Raw genomic sequence first — 25547 nt, 5'->3', positions numbered from 1 at the left:
CATATTCCTTTAACACTTAACATGTTTTTCAGATTATACATGACAACACAAAAAGCCAACCCCCATTTCCTCCCAGCGGTTTGTAACCTGGTCACAATGATCAGCTTCAATGTAACATTCCAAAGCTTGCAAGACCATCTCTTGTCTACTGTAGTAATTCATGAGACACCCCAATTAGAGCAACAACATTATCAGTTATTTGAGAGTATCTCTGCTGACCTAGTCATGCTGCGAGACTTGGAACAAAAGTCTCTGACACTGCTACAGAAAGCAGAAGGTAAACAAAAAGTTTAAAGAAAGCATGTACGTCTGTTTAAAGAAAATTTAGAAAAAATATTATATGTAATTATATGAGCTTTCCTTTAGTATAGTGATATAGATTATTTTTAATGCATGTTTTGTATAAGTCTTTGTCTCAGTTTCTTTTACTAGCTCTTTTGTATGAAGTTCTCAGTAGCCTGGATTATCTCTGTAAATTCAGATTGATTAGAGCAGAGGTACTGAACTCATGCTGCCCCACGGGCTGGATGAGGAGTGCAGGGCTGGTCTGCAGATTTGACTTGGCCCATAGAGCAACCCTGCAAGCTGCATCTTTGACAACCCTGGATTAGAATTGATCTATGGCATGCAGATAAATCTGAATTATAAGTATTTGCATAATACAAATAGATTCAAATTCAAGGTAGAGATATAAACTCCATATAAAAATACAAGTACATTTTCATCTTCTAAAATACAAGTACCATATTTTCTCACATACTTGCATGCCAGGATATTATATGCACCTTGTTTTTGAAAGGCAGAATGAAAAAAAATAAATTTCCAGAGCTATGACTGCACAGAATAGGCACAGAGCCTAATCTTCAACTGATTTACCTTCCCTTTTCTGCTTAACTAAAGCTGAAACCCTTGCTGCTGCTGAAGACTGGTTTCCAGGGTTGGATCTATGATTTTGAAAAGAGCTGAAGAGTCTCCAGGACTATGAAATAAAAGGGTAGAGATAAGGAAAACCTAGCAGACAGCAAAATTACCCTAATAATTATTAGCTTGATTAGTGGAACATCAAGACCATTTAAAAGGAGAGACAGTTGTTAACCCCTCTGGAGTGAAGAACAATGAGCCACTAAGTCAATTGACTCCCACAGCTGCCTGAATAGTAATGCTATAGCTGCTTCACTACAGAGCAGGAATCAAAAAAGACTGCTTCCCTGCTTAATACATGTACCCCAATTTCAGGGAGCTGATTTTTGGGGGAAAGGTGTGAGTTGTGGCCAAGAAAATAAGATAACAAATATGAAGTAGTTTTGATATTAACATGCATCTTGAAGCTAAATTTTTACTAAAGGTCTGACCACAGACAAGCCTTATGAAGTTAGTTCCATGAAACTAGCTAGATTATTTTTAAATTACATGCATCTTCCTTTGTATCGTCAATTTTCAATATAAATAAAACTTTAATTTTAGGGCACATACTAGATGACCAAGACCTCCTTGACAACTTAGAAAGAACAAAAGTTACTTCAAAAGAGATCTCTGAACGCATTGAAGCATCAGCAAAAACAGAGGCCACCATTGAAAAAGCACGCAAAAGCTATCTCCCTGTTGCAACTCGAGGTGCTGTACTCTACTTTGTGGTAGCAGATCTTGTTAAAATCAACTATATGTATCAGTTTTCACTGGAATGGTTCCATAAAATCTTTGTAGAATCTGTGGAGTCTGTAAATAAACTTCAGAGGCAGATTTCAATGTCAGATTCAACTTCTTCTGTATCTGGAACAGTACAAGCCCCTAGTAGGCTAAGCAGAAGGGAGTTCATTCAGAAGGACTGTGAAAAATACGAGGATGAGAAAGACAACTTTAATAGACATCTTAAAAATATAATTGACCTGTTGACAAGTAATGTTTATAAGGTGAGAGGTCACAGTAAATCTAGTTACACATAAACCTTTTACAATACTATAAGAAATGTTTTAATGTTTTTGTACTTCCTAAGCTTATTTCTGTATCTGTATTGGAACATTTTCCCCTCCACAGATAGTTTCTTCTGCCCTCTTCACTGAAGCCCAACTTTGCTTCTCTTTTCTGCTCTGTGCTACAATCATGCAAAATAACTATAGTGAAAATCAAGTCCATGATGAACTTGGATTCCTACCTGAAAATGAATGGAAAACCTTCCTCTACTCTCACACATTATCTACGATATTTGCCACACAATCAGAGTCTGAAGATAAAGGTAAATGATGCAAATGTGCCTCAGAAAGTAAACAGTATAAGTTATGTCTCAACTATTCCCTTCAGCAACATTTATATACTATACATATATGGATGTGTATGTTAAACATATACACAACTTCAGTAAAGTCAGGGGGGCCTCATAAGTTTAATGTAAACCAGATCCAAAATAGCTAGCAAGAAAATTGGGGGGGGCAGGCTGATGCAGACTCTGGAGCTCCATGGCTCTGTTAGACATGGCCCTCAGCAGCAGGGGGACAAGCAAGGGCTGTGTCAATACAGCCTTGCTCAGCCTCCAGCCACTTGCCCCATCCCCTGAAGTGCCAGCTCCTTCTCCACTATCGCTGCCTCCACCACCACTTGCCTCTCAGATCTGGCCTAGGAGGAGCTCCACATTCTGGATCAAACCCCTCGCATGGGATGAGATTGACACCCCTGTCTTAAAGAAAGAGCTGAAGTGACAAACATATATTTAAAACATTATTTGAGTGTTTCCCATGGTTTGGAGAGCAAACTTTGACTAATTCTAATATTACAAAAGCTGTAATCTATTTGTCTGTCTGTCTGTAATGCTTTATTCGCATTCTGATTGGCTGTCTTGCCAGTCCAAGAGCATTTGGACTGCAGGTGGTGGCGGTGCTGTGGCAGACCGCTGCCATGACAACAGGGATAGAGAGGATGGCGTGGGGCCAAGGCTACAGCCAGTGACCGTGGCGCAAGGGGAGTAAAGAAAGTGTTGGACCTGTAGCAGCAGCGCAAGGGAGGGGGGAATGGGCCCAGGCCTGCTGTGGTGGAGGGGAAGAGCAGGCCCTGATGCCACCATGACAGTGGGGACAGAGGGGAAGGAGCAGGGTGGGTGGGGGTGGGCCTGGACCTGAAACAGCAATGGACAGGGTGGGGGGGTGCACTGGGCCCAGCCCAGCCCCACATTGGTGGTGGGGAGGGTGGGGGAGAAGAGCTGGGCCCAGCCGGGCCTGGCCCCAGAATGGCAGCAGGCAGGGAGGGGGGGCACTGGGCCCAGCTCTGCAGTGCAGGGGGTGGGGGGGCAGGTCTAGCCCCAAAATGGCAGTGGACAGAGGGGGCAGCTGGGCCCAGCCCAGCCCCACAACGGCAGCAGGGAGAGGGAGGCAGGCTCGGCCCCGCAGCAGAGGGGAGGAAAGGGGGAGTGGGCCCAGCCCTGAAGGTGGGGGGAAGGAGGGATCGGACGCAGGCCTCTGTCCCCACCCACACCCCCCTCATTCTTGACAGGCAGTTGGCTAGTCTGCTTATATCCACATTCAGTTTTGAGTTGTCCAACACTAAAATAATTGAACTGTATATTAGATTGTGTGATAACATTGAATATGCTTTTTTTTTTTAATGAATATTTTAAGCCAAGAAAATATTTTATCATCATGATTCTATAGCAGCTAACTCTTTTCTTTTAGGATACAATATTTGGGCTTCAATGACATGGTATATTCTTTCTATAATAACATTTCTAATGAAACTATGATTGTCATTGGAAGAACCATGTAATGAACATGTAACAATGCAGTTATGCTTCTGCTTATTATTCCTTTGTATTCTATTCCTGGTCTGCTTGTGTCCCATGCACACAGTATCAGAATATTTTCTGTAGCAGTGTCTACTGGGCCATGCTTGTGGCCTGTGCACCCAATGCACTCTATAGCTGAAGGTGTAATGGGTGTGACAGCTATCCAGTCCCTCCTTGCCTCACTTGTGAGGGAATCATTTTATCAATGAGGGATATTCTAAGTGCCTTTTCTGTTTAGGGGAAATGAACATGCTGCATAAATAATCTGAATACTGCTTTTTTTCCAAAAGGACCCAAAAGTCTAGGAAATCCTGCTTAAAACTCTTACTTCAGAGCCTCATGAGGGGCCAAGCAGAACCAACACAGGAGACAGCTCAGGCTCTTGAATAAATCCCACTGATAACTTGGAAGCAAGTTGTTACTGTATAAGCCTGTTCAACTGCTGTTCACCTCTGGGGTTAGGGACAGACATTACCCATAAAAGGGTTTAAGTGATCAGAAACTGGTTTAAATCTGTAACAGAACAGATATCCAGTGTACATAAACCATTTTGAAAATGGCTGAAACTGGTTTGAGATAAACCTGGTTGAATGTAGTATCAGACTTAACTGATTCGGCTCAAACCGGTTTATGCAATGTCTGTCCCAGACCCTTGCTGGTTTACCAGCAAGTAAACCAGACTCCCCCAGCATCCTGGCATGCTCTGTGGGCTGGGCAGTGCTCTCTGTTCCCCAACAGAGCTGGCCCCTCCACACTGCTCTGTGGCTGGAGCTCGGCAGAGACTGCAGGCTTCTGCCTGGCTTCCTCCTGCCCTACCTCCCCCTTGCTTGCTGGACAAGCAGGCATCCCCACCTCCCTCCCTCCTATCTCCCACAGCACAGACCCTTGCCTCACAGACCCTAGGCATGTGGTATGCTAGCTAATGCTGAAAGGTGTCTGTGTGTGTCTCTCTCTCCAATTTCACTGAAACAGGCAGACAGAACAGTGACCGCTTACGGCTTTTTGGAGCTAATCAACAGGTCAGCTGGTAAGCTGTTTAAGAGGAGTTTGAACTAATAGAGAGAAGCTATTGTTATGCTGATGAAGTGATAAACACTGTTATCAGCCCCCTGCTGACTTGCTTGCTTGTCAGTTTGCTGCAGACAGTATAAAGAAGCAGGGAGGAAGAATGAAAAGCTCCGTATCATCAACAGATGCATGCACTGCACCCCCGCCCTTGCCTCAGAGTGCTAGCAGGGGGCTGGTGTCTGGCAACACTCCCGCCCCTTGAGCAGCTAGCGGAGAAAAGCCTTGGACAGTGCAGGCAGATCTCCCTAATAAGAGGTCCGGCCGGAGCCTGGCCACACTCCCCTCAGCTCAGCACTGTATAAAGGAAGGGAGAGCTGCTCTAGCATCCCCCAGTCTGAACCACTGCAAGCATGTGCCTGAATCTACTCAGTTCAGAGAGAATGTCTGTCCAATTACAAACCAGTTCAGTCTGGCCAGATTAGACTAACCTGCAGAGATTGAATCAATTCAGACTCAGGCTTTTTGAATGTGTCCATAGCCTGAGAAGACCAATACCAGCAACTGTGGTCTGAAGTACTCAGTACAGACTGAGCTGGCACCAAAGCAACTAGTATGAAAGCCCTTGGCAATAGGTCCCTTAGTGCATGAACATACTGCTTCATCTCTGCCTTTGAAGATCCCAGCACTGAAAGATCATAGGGACCGATCTTCAGTACCAAAAGCATCAGCACAACTGCTAGCAATCTGTCTTTGCAACTGGAAATTCTTATTGCAGAAATTCCATTGCCCGATCTTCTGTTTGCAGTATCTGTTCAAAGGCAGGTCTCCTGTGATAGAAAGAGACATGACCTTTGGGTCACCATAAGTTTTTTTTATGACATCACAAAGTGAAAGCAGACTGACTTCCATACCTTCTGCTATATCACAAATGCTCAAATTTGTATCTGTGACACCAGGTAGTATTAAATTGAGCCATTAACATTGGCCAGCTGTTTGCTTATGGCAGAAGAACTTGGGCAGCACGAAGCTGCCTGGGCCCTCCAACCTCCCTGGGTCAAGGGCTCCACAGGATTGAGGGGTGCAGTCCTGCACACCCCAAGAATTCCCAGTCAGGATTGGTTCCCTCAAGCCTTGGGAGTGCCTTCCTCGCTTTCCGTGCTTACTCACAGATGTCCCTTCAGGGATGGGTAAGCAGGGGAAGTTGGGGCTTCAGGGTGCCTGTGTGTGTGGGGGAATCCCCAGCAGAGGGATTTCTCCCACCGGGATATCTGCAAGCAGGAGAAGGAGAACTCTCTTGCAGATACCGCCACAGGGAAATTCCCTGCAGGGGATTCCCCCGCTCCCCAGTACAGGGGGCTGTCTTCGAGTGGGGGGTTTCCCCTTGCTTACAGACACTCCGCAAGTCAGAGCCCAGCAACTTGGGACACCTATAGATGACCCTGGAGTGTTAATAGCTGTATCACATTATCTCGCAGCACAGCTGATCAGGTTTCACTGAAAAAGTCTGTTTCCAGCCTCGGCATCATGAAATCCATCTGATTTTCTGCTACTGTTCTTCAGCCCCAAGAAACTGGATGCAGGGTCACTGCCACAAATCCACAACCTTTTTGGCCCTCCTAGATAACATGAAAGATTTACTCATTCATTGGAGGAAGAATATTACTCATCTCCCTCAGGCTCAGGGATTCCTGATTCTTCAGATCCCTATGTGTGCGCCTATTTGGAGACAACCTACAGCAGGGGCGGGCAATTATTTTGGGTGGAGGGCTGCTTACCCAGTTTTAGCAGTCTGTTGAGGGCAACATAGGTAGCCCTGCCCCTTGACACGTGCCACGCCCCCTGGTCACCATCTTGGGACCAATGTCCCAATGTCTTGGGACCAATATCCCAGGGTGGGGTGCAGGCTGGCAGGGGTCCAGGGAGCCAGGCGGGGCTGCACCAGCAGGGAGAGGGGGGAGCTGGCCTGGCTCCATAGAGCCCCTGCCAGCTGGGACCCCGCACTCCTGCCACCCTGCTCTGGGCCTCACCGGCACTGGCCCCGGGACACTGGTGTGGGCCCCGTGCTCCTGCTAGCTCCTGCACCAACTCACACCCAATACCCCCCAGCCCCACGGTACAGGTGGGGGGCAGCGCACAGCCCCAATCCCCTGCTCGCCAGCAGGGAAGAAGCTGCTGCTGAGCATGGGGAAAAGTGGCCCCTTACCCGCCCCATGACTGGCACTCCCTGCTGCAGGTGCTCGCAGCCCATGCAGGGCCATCTGGAGCAGGCACAGGCAGCCCCATGTGGGCTGCAAGAGGCTACAGTTCAGGGCGTTGGCCATGGGGCAAGCAAGGGACTGCTTTTCCCTTTGCTCAGCACCAGCTTGTAAACTGCCCCGCTGCCAGCCTGGGCCCCACCAGCTCTGGGCTCACCCATCAGTGGCAGCAGCTGCAGCCCCCCCCGCATGCCGTGCTGGGCAGTGTTGGCTGCTGCTGCCTGCCCACAGCTCACACACTGGGCAGCCCAGAGGCGACAATGGCAAACAGTGGCAAGCCTGGAGCCAGCGCGGGGCCCAGGCTGGCAGTGGGGCCAGGTTACAAGGTGGTGCTGAGCATGGGGGGGGGGGGGGGGAAACCCGCCCCCCCCCCCCCCATGCCCAGTGCCACATGCTGCAGCCACTCATTCCTGTCATTTTTGACAGGAACCAAGGGCAGATAAATATTAATTGTCTACATTTTTTAGGGGCCCCACAGGCCGGATAGAATGTCCTTACGGGCTGCATCTGGCCCATGGGCCATATTTTGCCCACCCCTGACCTACAGAAGTATCTCCACCAGACAGAGCATAAGGACTCCCATGAATCTTCTCCTGCTTGGTACCCTCCCTGGCAACCCACCCCTTCAGAATCCTATGCTGAGCTTGGCTCCTTGGTTGCATGAGACAGGAGATCTTATCCACTCACAAGTTTCCAGCAATCTAAGCCCCCAGACTGCAATCCCTGTTCTCCCTTAAACCACAAGGTCTGTGTGAATAGAAAAACTAGCAGGACCCAGACCCGTAGCCATTTCTAGGAACTTTCTGTCTTACTGAGATAAAGCTCTGATTCCCATGGTCCCAAATCAATCCAATGACTACTGAGTCTTCCAAGAGCTTAATTGTCAACCCCGCTAAAATCCCAATAAAAGTAGTATATAATGACTCTCACAAACGTCTTGACAACTTGTACTCCTCAGTTCCTGGTAGACTGGTAAAGAAAAGTTTGTTGAAAGAAGTCGGGATTATTATCAGACTCAAACTTCTGTGGCCTCAGTCAAGAAAGTTGGCTTTTGCTTCCAGGTCCATTCCATGGGTCTTGCATCTTTTTAGAACCATCCAACCCTCAATACCTCTTGTTCGCAGTCTTGGAATGCTGGAGAAGGTCTAAATGATCATTGAGAACCTCCTTTTTCAAGGGCTGTAAACTATTTAATAGAAATAGAAAGGCTATATGCTCAGTGAAGAATTCAAAGGCCATTTTATGTTTCCTTAGCTTGTGTGCCTTGGCTCCAAAAGAAGTATGTAGAGTTTAACAGTATCAGAGACAATGGAAACAGTCTATAATCATATGGATAATGGAGATCATTTGATCATCCAAGGAAAAGGCAGATGTTTCAGAGAAGTAAACAGTCTGCCACTTCATGTTCTAAAACAAGTCCTCCACTGAACTCCCAGCAGCAAGATTAATGATGTGCTTGAGAGCTGTGCAGAACCAAAGGGTCTATTTTTCCAAGTTTGGGGAATTGATTTGATATCTGATTATTCCTGTTTCTGGTGATTCAAAACATTCTAGCCTTTAGTGCAGTGATTCTTAACCAGGGTACTGTGGCATCCTAGGGTGTCACAAGATCCTCCGGCGGGGGGGGTTACAATATTAGTGCTACACATGATTCTCAAGAAAAACACAGAGATTTCAAATAGGAATCCATAGTGTCAAAATCATTCAATCCTATTGTGGTCTTTCTGAGTTCTTTGCAAGGGAATAGCTCTATTATTTTTCTGTAGTCAAAAAAAGTGAAAGCTAAGAATTGGTATTTTTCAAGGGATGCCCTGAGTCTAAAAAAGTTGAGAACCCTTGCTTGAGCAGAAAGGATTCCACTAAGACTACCTACAATCTGCAAAACATCAGATAACTGTAAAAGCCCTGCCTGCTACTATCCTCAACTCCTAGCCCAGTTTCAAAAGTGCTCTGGAATCTGTTATATTTATTTTGCCATACTGGGCAGTTACATCACTCATCATCCCTACTGGATGGCAACACTGTCTTCTGCCTTAAATCTACAAGGATTTTATTAATACCTTTCTGCTGGTCAGAGAGACTCCAACATCTCAAAACATCAGCATTTATCTTAACAGGTTTAATGGGCCCCAGCTCTAAGCCATTAGTATTCTATTATGATTATCACATTGGCCAAAAAATTAGAAGATGGTCAGGCTTTTATGGTGCAGTCTCCTCATACAGTATTTCATAAAGATACACTTATTCTCAGACCTCACATTAGGATCTTACTAAAGTGTCTTTTGACTTTCACCTTAATCAAGTAACTCCGTGATTTGTTGTCTTTCCAAAACATCATTCTATAGCGAGAGCAGCTTAACTCCACTCTTTGGATTTTATTTTATTATTTGCCCATAGAATGAAGAAGCAGATTATTTCTTCTCAAAAGCTGTTGAAATGAGCCTTGGGTTGTACTAAGACTTGCTATAAAGCACCCCACTTTGATCTGCCTAACAGCTTAGGGTTAATATAGTCAGAAACTAAACATCTCTGAGAAGTGTTCCCATTTTGTTGATTGGTGAAGCTGTTACTTATAGCTTAGTTCTCACTTTCATTCAGCAGAAATCCTTGGCAAAAACTTCAAGGTCTGATGCTGCATTGGGAGCACTATCCTCCAGTCATTATTCCAGTGGATTCCAAAAACCTGTTCCATGGCATAAGTTTCTGTAAAGCACTGGAGTGGAATACTTGTAGAAAATCACTCAAAGAAAGAAAGGTTACTTACCCTAGAGCCACGATGATTCTTCACATGAATTTCCATCTCCTTCCCCACTATAGAACCCCTTCCATTTGAATTCAATGAAAGCAAAGGACCTAGATAATCTCTGACAATACCTCCTTTAAAATAGCGAGGGATCCAGAGTGTATGAAAAACACAGATAGGTAGTAGATACTGTTAAAAATTACTTGATGGGATGCATGCATATTAGAACTGGAATACTTGTGGAGAGCTTATCTTGAAGGGCCACAGTTACTATAAGGTAAATATTTTTTCTTTTTAACATCTAAAAGGTGTAAACATTAATCTTTCTAAAATGTTGTGTTTTCTCAATTATATCATTAGTTAATGATCAAACTAAATTTAGCAGGCTATTGTCACATTTAAGAAGCAAAGTATGAATGTGTTCTGATTAGATCTAAATAATCTTTGTTGCTTAGGTTCATATATGTTTAATAAAAGTCCTCATCTTTTGTGGATGACTGAATCTATGTGGAAGGAATGTCAATACATGAGCGCTCATCTGCAGCCTTTCAGTCTTTTGTGTGAATCCCTTGTGTCAAATTCCCAACAGTGGAGCTTCTTCCTAAACAGCAATAATTTATATTCTTTACTTAGCACCTGTTACATGTCAGCATCATCACAGCAAGGTAGGAAAGTACTCTTTTGCTCTATTTTGTTTTAAACTTAAACTTTATCCTTGTGTAAAGAGTTATGTATCCCAAACTTTGCTTAGCAAAGAAGTAAGTTCATCAAGAACTAAGGTTTGTGGTGACTTTACACACCAGGAGACTGAAGTTTACAGGACTCCTATTCAGCAAGATACTTAGAACTTGAGTAGATACACAGTTATATCACTTTAACTATATCACAACTAAAAAATATAAATTAGTAGTATAAATACCATTTATACTACTAATACCATTTATACTACTACATGACCATGGAGCTTGGACTGGGAGAGAAGGGTCTCCCAGCGCAGGCCCCATGGTGTGGAGCTGGTGCTAGAAGCTCTTTGCTGGTGGGTGCTGGGGAGTGTGTTTCCCACCCAGTTCCATGAGCGCGGAGCTGGATGGGGAACAGGCTGGAGAGCTGGTTCCCTACTTGGCTCCTCAAGCACCTAGCTGGCCATGGAGCAAGCTCCCCAGCCTCCACCACATGTGTGGGGCAGGGGCTGGGAACTGTCCTGAGCAGGGACAGATTCCAGCTCCTTGCCCAAGTTGGGTGATCAAGACATGGGGCTTGAAAATTGCTGCAGGGCTGGGGTAGGTTCCAGCCCCCTGCCCCTATCTGCCGGTGGGGCAGCTAGCAGTGAGCTCCCCTGCAGCTCTTTCCAAGTCCCCTGCCTCTGATGGGGGAGACAGGGCCAGGAGCTCCCTGCTGCCAGGGCAGGGGGACATTGTTCCCACTCCAGTAGCAGGCAGCCCTCAGGGGCAATGTGTAATGTCCAGGCCAGGTGCCCCCTGCCAGCCTCTGAGCTAGCACCCAGAGGGAGCCTAGAGCTCCCCAGGGTGGTGGCAGGGGCCCATTACAGGGCCCCTGGAAGAGGAAGCAGTTTGCAGCCATAGTTTACTCAGAAGTAAACTGATCCTGGATCAAATGCATGTGTAGACACACCCAGTAAGAAGAATAAGCTAGTTTATAGGACCTTTTATAGCAGTATAACTGCAACCACACTGGGGGTTTTTTCCAGTGCAATTATATGAGTATAAGTAAAAGTTCACATCCTTAACTGGTTTAGTTTAGACCAAGACTTAAGTACTTGAGTAATCCTACTGAAGTCATTAGGACTACTTAGCTATTTAATTTTATGCACAGTCTCCCTGAACTGAGTCTTAAGATCCTGAAATATAACTAACCTCCAAACTGCTCCAGTAGATTACAGGGGATGGAGCAAGACAAGAGATAGGTATAACAGCAACAATGCTGTTATACCTATCAGCGCTTTCCATCCATAGATGTCACATAGGGTTGTGGGCCAGAAGAACATCATTAAACAATTATAGACAGGGAACGATGAGAGCTATCACTCTTGTCCACTAAAGACTGTAAAATTAAAGTGAAGGAAGCCTGGTGATGGGAAGAAGGGAGTCATTTTCAGGATTCACACAGACATCATATGTTTTACTTTTAAGCTGAACCTTTCACATAAATCTATAAAGTATTTCAAATTCACCTTACATGCATGCTGTAGTGCTGTGAATGGGCTATGCTACTAAAAACAAATTGAGATTCTCCATTGGCTCAAGTGGCAGGGGGTTGCACTTTTTTGGAGAACAGCTACATTCTTCTTTTGTACATGTGGTCTTATTCATGCTGCACATTCACTGTCTGTACAGAAATCTGAGACGTTCTCACTGACAGACTGTGTTAGCAGCTGCATATGTGCTGTGCACACTGTAACATTCTCCTCTCAAGAGCATAAAGAACTCCAGTTGCCATTCAGTTCTTTTTATGACCAGACATTGGCACAGCGTTGGAACAAATCAGGTTATGCATCTACTTTGGGATATTCTGTTACTGTTGTGTCCCTCAATTACCATATTTTTTTACAATTGATTTTTTTGCCCATTGGCCAAAAAAAAAAAATTAACAAAGGTTGTTAAAAATTAGCTTAGGTAGAAAAGCCGTTATCAAGATTCAGTCTTATATGAGAGCCTGAATTGCCAGGCTTTAAGTAATTTCCTCTGGTTGGAGGGATACTCCCTTTGCCTGACTGATATGATAAATGACTTCATAGTCTAGGAAAAAACTGTGTTTCCTACAAATTTGCAGACCCCTCAAGTAAGTCATGTAAATTGCAATCATGGCAGCTACTTCCACACCCTGCAGGAAAGGGGAGCACACCTGTTAGCCAGCCGCCCTGGCACCAGTCCCCCCTTGCAATTAATGAGTGAGCAATGACAGGAGAAGTATTCAAGGAGAGATTAGTTGGCACTATTGAAATCAATACCACATCATCCTTTTGTTTCAGCACCAAAAATGTATATCTCCTTGCCTTCCACTAAATCAGCAATTCTGTCCATATGTAAATCTTCAGTGTAAACTTACCCAGCACCAAAGCAAGTGTGTCATCACACAGTGTTGACCTATGCAGTACTAACTTATGGTACAAATTTGGGTATTTCAGGTGCAGGTAGACACATCTTCACACTTGGTACCCCAGTGCCTAAAAAAATCCTTTTGGACCATTTAGAGTCAGAGAAAACATCAAAGTTTTTAGTTTTCCTTCAACCAATAAGGTGTCCTTTCTCATTAATGAAGGGATTTTGAAATCTGCAAAAGACTTGTGGGCCATACTGACAAAGCACAATTACCTGGAATGGAACAATACTAGATTTCAGACATGATTTCAATGTAGTTTAGAGAAGATGTTTAAAATCTCTATATTTTGAGAATTATGTGATTTCAAAGATATCTGTGCAGGTAGCATTAGATGCATCTGATACAGGTCTTATGGCTAGTAGTCACATGGATTTATATTAGGAAAGTTTTGTGGTTGTCAGCATAAAAATGTCATATTTAAAAAAAAAACCCTACAGTTTTTAGACTACAGTTTTCTTCTAAACAAAGGTTGCAGTAGGGTCCTCCTTCATACTACAAGAAGCATTATGAAAATCCAGAAGCTCTAAATTTCAGAAGAGAAAATCAGCTTCATCCTTTACTGCCACTTCCTAGCCTGCGCAGGTTCAGAAAAAAGAATTGTTTTGAGATGGTCATGCATACTGGAACAGTCTATTAAACATCCTCTCACAATCCTATTCCCACTCTTCTTTTTTCAAGGAGGCATGGGCTTGGATTACAAGAAACCTATGGGTCTTGCAGGTCATTCAAGAGGGCCTCTACATCACCTCCCAATGTAGTTCCTTTTCAGAAACAAACCACTCTCAAAAACCTCATACAGCAAGATAGGAACTTTCTAATTGGACTAGGTACAATAGAGTTCTTCAAAATTCAGAGAAAGCTTCCTTATTCAAGAAGAGAAAGGAAAGACACCCATTTAGCTATCATATGTTTTAACATATACTTAAATCACCTAAGATTTCATCTGATAATTCTCATTTCCATTATGCCTTCATTAAATCACTAATACCAATTCTATATCCTCAATTTACAAAATGCTTATTTCTAAGGGGTAGTACAACCAACACTCAGGAAAAATTACTGTCAATTTCAAATCATCCTGTTTGACCTTGAGTTTTCATGAAGTGCCTATTAGGAGTTACTTTCATTGTCAGGGAGTTCAGTCATACCCACGCATAGATAACTGGCTAACTTGGGGAAGATCAAAAGAATGGATCACAGAGCTAGTTCAGAAAATACTTTACCTATTCTTCCATCTGGTTCCAAAGATCAACCTAGCTAAATCCATAAAACCACAGAAAAACAGGAATGAAAGGAGGTCATTTAGTCCAGCACCTGCTCAAGGCAGAATCATTGCTGTTTAAAATATCTCATCCAAATGTTTGTTTATCCTACTCATAAACACATTCAAGGATGGAGATTCCACAACCTCTCTAGGGAATCTGTTCCAGTGCTTAACCATCCTCACAGCCAGAAATATTTTTTTTATATCCAGCCTACATTTCCCTTATTGAAATTTAAGGCTGGCTTTCCTTGTCCCATCCCCTGCCATCACAGAAAATAGTCTATCACCTTCCTTTTTATAATTACCTTCAGGTATTTGAAGGCTGTTATTAAGTCTCTCCTCAGTCTTCTCTTCTCCAGACTAAATCACTCAATTCTTCCAACCTTGGCTTTTTAGTCATGTTTCCTAGACCTTTATTATTTTTCTTGCTCTCTGCTGGACTCTTTCTATCTCATCCACATCTTTCTTAAAAGGTGGTGCCCAAAACTGGACAGAGTATTCCAAGTGAGGCCTCACTGGTGCCAAATAAAGTGAACATGTGCAGATCTAAATTTTGAAAAGGGAGTGCAGATGGTGAGGTGCATCATCACATATAAAACAACACACATTTTTATCCAGTTAAAATAACTAGAAACTTTACTAATATGCTAGGGGCCTAGGGTTGTATTATTCAGTTTAAAATTGAAGTAAAAACAAATATAACTTCATTGGAATGAGTTTAAAGCTGCAGGATTGTGAAGAGGGAACTTCATTACCAGGAACAGCTAACAAAGCAAAATTGTAGAACAAAGGATTGGTAGGACATCCAGACCATTAAAAAGAAGAGATGATCATTAACACCTTTGGGATGCAGGGTTGTGAAGGGTTCAGGTAAATTACAATGAACTATGAAGTCAATCAACTCCCTCAGAACTACCCAATTAGAAATACTGCTGCCACTCCAGGCAGTTGGTTTTAAACTTTGGGTGAAGCAGGAATCAGAGGGATGCAAGTGCTCTAGTACACCCCTCACCCCACCTCAGATCTACCCCTGAAAATGAAAGAAACACTTCCATTTACTTGTAGGTGACAATCCTGTTAATAGAACCCAGTAAACTATTGCTTTTTGCAAAAGTTAGTGTCCACTATAATCCTCGGATTCTTTTGTATTGTATCGAAGCACAGCTAGTCATTCCCAATTTGCTTTTGATTGTTCCACACTAAATGTAGGTCAATGTTGAAATTCATTTGATTAATTTTGAACCATTTTCTCCATTTTATCCAAGTCATTCTTATTCCTAATCCTGTCCTCCAAAGTGTCTACTCCTCCACTCTGTTTGGTGTCATCCGCAAATTTACTAAGCCTGCACAAAATCCCATCTTCCAAGTCATTAGTGAAGATATTAAACAGTACCAGACCCAGGACAGACTCCTGGGTAACCTCTGCTGATACTTCCTCCCAATTAGACATTGAACCATTGATGACTACGAGGTTAATTTTCAGTCCATTGATTTCATAAGAGTACTTCTAGATTTCAAGGCAATAAGGTCATTTCTTCTCCAGAGGTTGGTTGTTTTTTTTTTTGTCAGTCAGCCAGCTAGTTGCAGACACTGAAGACCTATTGGTGTTTTGTAGTGAAAGTAGGTGTCAGGTTTTGGGGACACAGTGTCGTATACTTATATAATATCTTTTGTGAGTTGAAAGTTGGACAGTTCTAGATGTGTATCAAATCAGTTTCTTGTCCAGGCATCCACAGTATAAGCTGATAAATAAGAGCCCTACAGATGGTTGTGTTCTTATTTCAGTGAGCAGATAAGGATAATGTCCATTGAGAATTATCATTTTCAGCCCAGAACCACACCAAGAGACTGATCATCAATGAATATAAAGGGGGTTGAGGAGCACCTCTAGATCAGTTCATACACAGAGGATATAATCATCATTGGACATCATAAGCCACATACACAAGACTCTTTTAGAAATTTTCTATATAGTTTTGTTTCTTTTGCAAGAAATGTAAAGGTTATCAATGTAGCATCAGAACATCTATAGTGTTAATAGAGCCACTGAAACGTACAAGATAAATTAAAGCTATCTTTATGCTGTTTGGTCAATGAATACTGTGATGATATATTCACTGAAAATATAGTAAGATTGCTAAACTATGATTTTAAATTTCTTTTGTATGTCCACAACCTTGGTTTAATTATTCTATAACTGATACAGATCTGCAATCAGAAGTAATGGAAGAAACCACTGATCTCAATAGTGCCTTGGTAAATTTTCCCTGGGAGAGTCTTTCTTCATTTCAAAGACTTATACTGGTAAGAAAACAAAATGAGTTGGAAACATTCTTTTACCAAGCATTAGTCACAAATGATAGCTTGGTTAGGTACAGGTTTGAGAGGGATTTATTAGCACTAATATTTCAAAATACATTTTACACAAAATCTTATAGCAAATAAAATGGAGTCAGTTCACAGCAAGCTATTTAAAATGTAAATAGTTTGTGCTTTCTGAATAGTGAGTTGTTTTTTTTACTTTGAGAAACTCAAGTTCTCACCTACAACCATATAGTGGGCTAGAGTTTTCAATTCCTAGCTTTATTAATTTTAAGGATGTGCCATAATTAATTCCTGCAGCAATACGCTGCTGCCTCTCATACACATACAGACAGTCTCACTCTTGCTTCCTGTCACTCCCACCATCCTTCACTCATGCATATGCATGCATACACAGTCACGCTCACATGCAGACAAACTTACCATCTACTCGTTTTGTAAGGTTATTCTCTTAAATAACTGTCTATACCAATTTCTTTGTATATAAAATTCTTTACTACCTTTTTTAACCCCGTTTCCTACCTCAGTCCTCATTAGACTGTACTTCTTGCCATGTTTCTATGTACTGAATTGCTTTGCCTCCGTATGCATTTAGATTCATGTAGAGTGAGATGTGTACATTGGCCTACTGATTTTAATACTAATCCAGACAAACAGAAACCTCAGAACCTTTCTGAACTAAACAGTATGAACAACCTCATTTCAGCTTTCAAAGGGATCATTGTTGTGCTAGTGTTAACGTAAATTATGTGATTCATGCTGTTTTCTCATCATTTATATTCTATTGTCAGATAAAAATTCTCAGACCAGAAAGTTTAAATGGTGCAGTACAAGAATTTGTCACTGAGAAATTAGGAGCCAGGTTTCTTCAGACTAGAGGGATTAATCTGAAAGAAGTTTATGAAGATTCCTGTGCCAGCAGCCCCCTAATATTTATTCATTCTCCTGGTGAGCTACTGATAAATTGCCAGAGTGCATCATGCCTTTCTGTCTGTAACCTGCTTAACAATTCATGCCCCTCTTCTTCAGAACTCTGCATTACCTAAGGCTCACTGTCTTCCATTCATCTCTCTCATGGGCTTTTATATGGATATAAGAGATCTGGCTCAATACTATTTTGCAAGCTTTAAAATAATATTAAACAGTTTATAGAAAAACATTAGTGGAATAACATATATATTTCCCTGATTAGTGGTATAACTAGTGTTTGTTCAGTATAATTTGCTGCGATACCAAAATGAGATTTCCAGGGAAACAATTTTTCTTATTTATTACTCTTCAGTGCATTGTTGAGAGTATAATATCGCACATTTTCCATACCTTTTGACTCTTATATATTGAAATGTACAGTTCTACAAAAATAATAATAATAATACCTGAAGTTCAATTCTCATAGGTCAAATAATTAATGATGAAAAACTTCCAAATGTGTTAGAAATCATCATTAGTTTAACTGCTATAGCAGTGTAAATAAACCAAATCCATATTTTTTAATTCAGGAACAGACCCAACTGTTCATCTCCTACGCCTTGCACAGGAACTAAAAGGAAACACAAAGCATGTGAAAATGGTTTCTTTGGGACGTGGGCAGGGGAGCAAGGCTGAAGAGTTGATATATCAAGCACAGATTGTGAGCGGACAATGGGTGTTCCTCCAAAACTGCCACCTTGCTACATCATTTATGCCCAGGCTTTGTACTATTGTTGATTCGTAAGTGCTGTTTATTTACATTCAGGACATATATTGTATTATAAAATTTAATTCAAATATGAAACAATTAATGTAAATATAGTATCTATCTTTTTATGACAACATAAAAATAAAGTCTGAGAAGAGAAATCAAGAAATATTTTCATTTAGGGGTATTAGTCCAGCCTGATTTATTTATTGGATAATATTATTTCATTTAATCAGACATTTTGTTACTGTTGCCACTGTATAACAGATATAATGTCTATTTTGAGTAACGGGCAAGTTTACACATTTATTGCTCACTTAATCATAGTTATTATAGACTAGTTAGCCATTGACCAGCAAAGTTTGGGTTATCACTAACCAGGATACCTAACTATTCTTTGGCTGTTGTTTCTGTGATACAAATTATTCCTCTTTTAGTATTTTAAACTAACTCATCAGAGAGGTCTAACTCTAAGAAAAATTTAAGAGTAGTGAATAAACATTTGTATTAGGAAAGAAACTTATATTTTCTGTTTGTGAAAAGATAATGTACAAATCTTGTACTCTTGGCCAGTTTATGGTTTATTAGCAGGCTTGCAATATTTTCTTTTCTAAATAAAATATGCAATCATATTTTACAGATTTACCCAACCAAATATAAACATGGACCCTCAGTTTAGACTTTGGTTAAGCTCCACACCCAATCCTTCTTTCCCTGTTCCTATTCTGCAGAAAGGTTTTAAGGTAAGAGTTAATACAGTTAGCCAGTTGTTACAGGCCAGCTGGGCACTGTGAGTGTATTAATTTAGTTGCAGGCTGACTGGGTGCTGCAACTGTATCAGCCACTGGGCTGTTTGGTTTGGGATCGAGGAGGCAGAATTGGGAGTGAAGCAAAGGCAAATTTATTATAGCTTATACACACAACAGTTAATAGAAAGATAAATGCGACAAGCAAATAATACAATATTAAAGAGTTAATAGTAAATAATAACAACAGATAATAACAACAGATAGATGGATTAATTCTGTCACAGGCCAACTGAGCACTGCAAGGGTATTAGCCACTGGGTTGTTTAAAAAAATAGATAGACAGACATGGGTTGGCAACTTATCGATAGTTTTTTGATGCCAGGTGTGCGTTAAATGATTTCACTGAAGTCAAGCGTCCCCGAACAATGCTGTCAGAGGGATTACCGGGGAAGATCCCTTGATTCAGATTTGATTTTCACTCATACTGGGAGTTCAGAGTCTGAGCTTGAAACAGTAATGACTGTTCTGTTCCCTCCTTCCTCCTGGTCACCTGATGCATGCGCTTTTTGTATTTAGTTTTATGTTAATTTGTTGGCTTTATTGCCACTTATAATTTTGTTTTATAGTTGTTACTCTATGGGATTGAAAGGTGTTAAAAATTATTATAAAAAGGTTACTACCTAGACTTGTGTTTATTTAATAAGTAAATTATAACACAGCATTTTTAAATTTGAAATTAACATTACTTAACCTTTTTAGATTTTTTTGAATATGTTTTCTTGAGACGTGCTTTCCTGGAATGTGTTGGGTGTGTCAGGCAGTTGGATCTAGTTTTTATTATTAAGGCTGAACCCTAAGTAAAAATGGTTAGGTCAGCTAATCTTGCAGCTACAGCTTCACCTTTGGGGGTCTAGTTAGTTCCATAAACAGTTAGTTTTATGATTTTGGTTAAACTTATGACAGGCAAGTTACATTTGCAGGTTACAAACTTACAAGCTTTATATTAGGCAAAAATTCCAAATGCCTCCAAGATGCATATATTTATTGCTTATTAATCTCTTTGGTTCTGGCCATCACAATCTACCCCTTGCTTCTTTGGAGCATTTGGTAAGGCTTACAAATATGATTTCTGCCAGGTGGCATATACATGGTTGGCAGAAGCAACAACATTTACTTTGGCATGGGTATCTTGCAGAAATTATTTTGGCACAGTGCCCCCCATGGGCTCGGCCAGTTGTTTTGGGTTGACCAGGGCTGTGTCCTGCAGATTTTTCAAGACTGATTGGCGATATGCAGCTGTTGTGTATTTAATTCCGTGAGCATGCCCCCCTTGATTCATATGGAGGAACCACAAAATACCCGGAACATGGGACGTGTTGGCCTCTTATTCCGTGGACTACTACTTAATAGCATAAGAGCCATTTTTAAACTACCGTAGTACCTTGCTATACCTGGAGGACCGGTGTATTTGGTGAGCTGTACACCATTGTGCCAAAGTATTATCAGGCAGGGGAACTGCTGGAGCTATTGTTTCCCATGGAGGTGGGGTCGGAGGTTTTGGTCGCCTTTTGGGGCTCTGGGTGGCTGTAGAATTTTGAGCTGCAGGTGGGGTTGCGGCAGTGGTTACGTCAGGACCCGGGGTGGGCAGCATACCTGCAGGCAGAATATAACAGCACCAGGGCCATTGGAAGAAACCATAACAATCTTCCCCTGTTCTACACTCGTTTTTCCCGATCCTGGCATATGGGAGGAAACTGAGCAACCACTCTGTCCCACAGTAACGTTGACAGATTCCCCCTTGTCAGTCCACAATTCACTGCCAGAGACTGAAAAGCCAATTTCACACTTCTTCGATTGCAGCTGGGTGCTCCCAGTATTCCAGTGTGTCTGAGGCTTTGGCAGTGGGTGCGATCTGGGGTGTGGGAGCATGGGAATGCCCCACAGTAATTAAACAGTAGTAAATGACCAGCAGTCCCATCATAATGGCATTCCACCTCTTCATTGTTAGGTGAGGGTGGTGGCGTCGCTCTGGAGCAGGGTGATGATTCCAGGCCACCTTGGGGCCGCTATGGTTGTGCCCGCAGAAGTACCCAATCTGCAGGAGCAAGGAAAAATGGAGTTTGGCTCCCGTTAGATGGCTCTAACCTTGAAACCCACCATGAATTATGTATGTCCCGTGCCATTAGCACCCCTTTCCATTTGTCCCCCTGTGGATACCTAACTACTACCTGGTCTCTTGCCTGGAGTTTCCCCCAGCCACTCCTTGGCCGTTTCATTGCTGGCTTACAGGGCCCAATTTGATCAAAGGCTTGCTGCACGAAACTTCCTCCGGCACGGGGCCGATTGTTGGCCCAGTTGACTGAACAATTCAGGTGCAGGTCCTAGTTCTTGAGGGCCAAACCAGCAGCCATTTATAGGTTGCACTTTAAGATACCATTGGCTCATTCTACCAGTCTATTAGATTGCGGGTGATAGGGAATGTGATCGGTCCACAGCACATGATGTTTCACAGCCCACTCGTAGACAAGACTGTTGTGAAAATGTGAACCATTGCCACTTTGCAGCTCTGTGGGAGGTGGCTAACAGGTTTTCCAGTGCTGCACAGGTGTCCTGTTCAGTGGCCTTGGCAGAGGCCCAGGCGAATATTATTTTGGTGACTGCTTCCACTGCTACAAACACATACTGTCGCTTTCTGGGGGTGCAGGGAAGTGGGTCTCTAAAGTTACATTGCTAAACTTGCCATATTACCTTTTCATCGTGCAGCGACAAAGAGGTAGTCAAGGCAGGGGTTAGTTGTGCTTTGATATCCTGGCAGGTGATGCAGGAGTTGACTAATTTCTGTGCTTCCCTTTTAGTTAGGTGAATGCCCCAGGTGGCTGCTAGGGCAGTAGTGCCATCGTGGCCAGGGTGCCTGTGCTGCCGATGCAGCCATTCTGCGGTTAGCACTCCAGGGGCCAGGGTGGGGCTGTGCACCCAGCCCTGGGGTAGGACTGTGTAGGTGTACTGCTGTCCCAGCCACGTGAAAGCAAACAAAGGCCAGTGATTTTTATGGATGGGGATAGCAAAGAACATATCTTTAATGTCTATGGATTCCATCCACTGGGGGCCATGGCACCTAATGCTTTCTGTCAGTGCAGGCATGGATGGGACCGCGGCCGTCAGATGGTCGGTGTTGGCATTTAAAGCTTTAAAATCAACAGTTAATCACTAATCCCCATTTGGTTTACATACCGGCCACACCGGGAGTTTGAATGATGGTTCCATCCTCCAGCTGCCGGTTTATAATGTCTTGAATGGGTTGTGTTGCTTCGGGAGGTGTGCGGTATTGAGTACCCCCTTCATGGCTGGCAGGGTGAGCGGGGGTTATAGAACATTGGGCTACTACTGTCATCACATTTTCTTGCTTGCTTTCTTGGGTCATGGCGCAGCCAAACTTCTAGGTTTCCTGCTTAAAGATAAACTGCTGCCCCTGCAACACGTTCAGACCCAGCAAATTCGGCCCTCCCCGGAGTATTGCAGCGGCTGCTGTTACTACGGAACCATTAGGCAAGGTGAACATGGGTCAGACCAGACGTCCTGGTCGTTTGATGCCTCCCACTCCAACTACCTGGTAGGGGGTTCCCTGTGCCTCTTTCCATTTTGCACAGTCCAAAACACATAGCTGGGCACCAGTGTCTAGTAGCATGTTAATTGATTTTTTTCTTTTATTTAATTGAATCTGTATAGGTATCCGAATTAAGGAGCTAATATTTGTCACAACCATTAATCAGTGCCCATGCTACTAGCAAGAGATACCATTCAGACCATCCTCATTTTGCACACAGTAGTCAACTAAGGGTTAAAAGAAATCTTTGCCAGAAACTCCTAAAACAAAATCCTGGCGGAGAGCTATATATAATTTATGCCCACATCACAAACAAGAAACGAAACTTAAGACTGGTCAGGGTGAAAGGGGATATCCCTGCCATAAATCCCTAGCGAAAACTGCTGTATAATTGGCGATTCTAACACAAACCAGATGACGTGGCTTAAATCAATTGGTCACTGTGTAAACAAAACCAGCTTGCACTTCCGCCAAATCGGAGAACTCGGGGGGGAAATCTCTGAGGAGAAACCTGAGCCCATCATCAGAGTAACTTGGTGGTTTGATCACCCATCAATCACGCCCCGTCATCGCGGTCCCGACGTACCCTAACCCACCTGCAGGCTCGTCCGGTCGTTCACGGTATCTCGCTCGTCATACACGGTCGATTGTAACCTGAGACACGCTCGAATATAAACAACGCAAGCCTTCTGCCTGCGTCGCACGTCACTATCTGGGCGACGTAAGTAAACAATCTCCTATAACCAACACGCGTCTGTGCCTGGTTAATTTCACCCCATCCATTAATTACCCGCCTGTCAAGGCGAAAGTTTTACTGCTCCGGTGGGAATCAGAACACAGCTGCCGGCAGCTGCTCTGATCCTCGACAATATTAACTTTAGATACCAGTCTCTGGCTTGCTACTGCCGGAATTTTGGCCCTTTCTTTGGGGGTTGGGCCAGCCAGACTCCCTAGGCCACGTGATTAGGCGAGGTAAAGGCTGGCGGCCCCGCATGTGCCTGGGAAAATGTTACCAGTTTTGCCCTCAGGGCAGAGAATCTCTCCAGTGACACTGTTGGTGGCACAGAAGGCTCCGCTTTTCGGCTTGTCCTCTTGGTAGAGTGTTTAGCCCACAGCCCTTGCAAGACATTGGTGGGCAGTTTATTGATTTGCATCTTATTGAAACAGGCAGCTAACAAGTCTTTCCACATTTTTGCTTGAGGAGTCTTGGGCCGGCCTTTCTCAGCTTTTTTCAATAATTCGGGGGGGTCAGGGGGTTTATCTTTTACTGAGGCCAGTGCCATGGCCTTGGTAGTTTTCGTTGGCTTGGTAAGCCTTGGCTTCTGCAAAACGGGTAAAAGCTGCACTAATTGCCAGATTGCATTTCTTACTGGGTAATTCACTGCCTCTGGCTCCAAGGCCAACAGGGCTGAGGTGCACTTTGTGGGTGCTCGTCAGCAAAACCTCTTCCACAACAGTGCTGTCATGATTTCTGCATCTGGCGTGCGAGTCCAAACTGCTGCACGAATTATTTTAGTTAGTGCTAATTGATACAAGCAGCGGACAGCCTCCTCTAAATTGTCCCATGCCTGAGGGGCAGGGTTAAGCTCTTCTTCTGTATTACCATAACTGGCTGCAGTGGCTTGGAGTGCAGCAGAAAACAAAGTAACATTTTTATCACCTTCTGCAAACTGATTTAACTGGAGCTCAGGGCGCAGAACCATTTTTGTGGCTTCGGCTCTATTCACTCTATTCACTGAAATTGCAAATGCCCCTTCACTATTACTGGCTCTTTTGGCTTGAACTCCTGCTGCTTTTGAATATTTTTAATTTCTGCACGGGTAAAGGAATTCATCTCTGTTCGGGGATTCTATCCTTGCGGCCTTGAATGAGTTATTACTATGGGAAAAACTTGGCTGAATTTGTCCCTCAGGATGGGGAAGGCCTGGCTAGGTTCCTCCCTCTGGGCAGGAACATACAGGGGTGTTTTAGCACTAAGCTCGTTATCCATCTTATCTTTTTGATTTTTCCAGAGCGCAACTTCTGGTTTATCTCTGTACAGACGCTTGTAGAAGGATGGCTCCACAGCCTGTGCTAACTGCACTCCCTTCTGGAGGGAAGCAGCCATGCGCACGATCATAATTTTTTCTTCCCTCCGTTCTAAAGTCTCTAAATGGATCTGTGTAGCTCACACAGCCTTGCATGCCACACTGTTAAAATCTTTTTCTTCCCTTAATTCCCTCTCAAGCTGGATTACTTGGTTTTTTAGGGATTGGTTCTCTTGATGGAGCTGAGTGGCTTCCTCTGCTCCCAGTCTTAGGCAGGTTGCCAGCAGCCAGGACAGGCATCCTTTCTTAGGTCTGCCCTTCTGCATGGCAGTGAACACAGCCCACTGACAGGGTACTGTGGTGGGATCACTCCAGGTGGGTCTCAACCTCTCTTTATCCCACCCTGGATTCTTAATACCCGTAACCTTTTCTATTAAAGCAATCAGCGGGTCCCATCCCTCTGCCCATTCTGTTACATTCTTCCCCTCCGAACTTTCCATCCTCGACCCTGTTCGTGACGCCAATTTTGTCATAGGCCAGCTGGGCACTGTGAGAGTATCAGTTTAGTTGCAGGCTGTCTGTGTGCTGCAACTCTATCAGCCACTGCGCTGTTTGGTTCGGGATCAAGGAGGCAGAGTTGGGAGTGAAGCAAATGCAAATTTATTATAGCTTACACACACAACAGTTAACAGAAAGATAAATGCAATAAGCAGATAATGCAGTATTAAAGAGCTAATAGTAAATAATAACAACAGATAGATGGATTAAATCTGTCGCAGTCCAACTGAGCACTGTGAGGGTATCAGCCACTGGACTGTTCAGAACAACAGATAGACAGACATGGGTTGGCAGCTTATTGATGCTAGGTGTGCACCAAGTGATTCCAGAGAAGTCAGGCGTCCCCAATCAATGCTGTCGGAGGGATTACCGGGGAAGCCCCCTTGATCAGGATCCGATCCTCACTCACACCGGGAGATCAGAGTCCAGGCTTGGAACAGTAATGACCGT

General features: G+C 43.3%; 1 protein-coding gene across 1 annotated transcript in view; it reads left to right on the top strand.

Moving 5' to 3' along the window:
* The window catches only part of DNAH14 (dynein axonemal heavy chain 14), a gene marked incomplete at its 5' end in the record, with an annotated part of 183029 nt that overhangs the window by 130721 nt on the left and 26761 nt on the right, over positions 1–25547 (top strand). Inside the window, 8 exons of the mRNA XM_025216414.1 lie at positions 33–277; positions 1465–1910; positions 2035–2233; positions 10231–10440; positions 16366–16463; positions 17273–17429; positions 17981–18191; positions 18800–18902. Of these exons, the coding sequence (XP_025072199.1) occupies positions 33–277; positions 1465–1910; positions 2035–2233; positions 10231–10440; positions 16366–16463; positions 17273–17429; positions 17981–18191; positions 18800–18902 (1669 nt within the window). The remainder of the gene's footprint in view (positions 1–32; positions 278–1464; positions 1911–2034; positions 2234–10230; positions 10441–16365; positions 16464–17272; positions 17430–17980; positions 18192–18799; positions 18903–25547) is intronic.

Source organism: Alligator sinensis, unplaced genomic scaffold (assembly GCF_000455745.1).
Source record: "Alligator sinensis unplaced genomic scaffold, ASM45574v1 scaffold138_1, whole genome shotgun sequence".
In the NCBI taxonomy this organism is placed as follows: Eukaryota; Metazoa; Chordata; order Crocodylia; family Alligatoridae; genus Alligator; species Alligator sinensis.
Note: the sequence above shows the minus strand (reverse complement) of the source record. Positions and strands in the feature narration are given on the sequence as shown.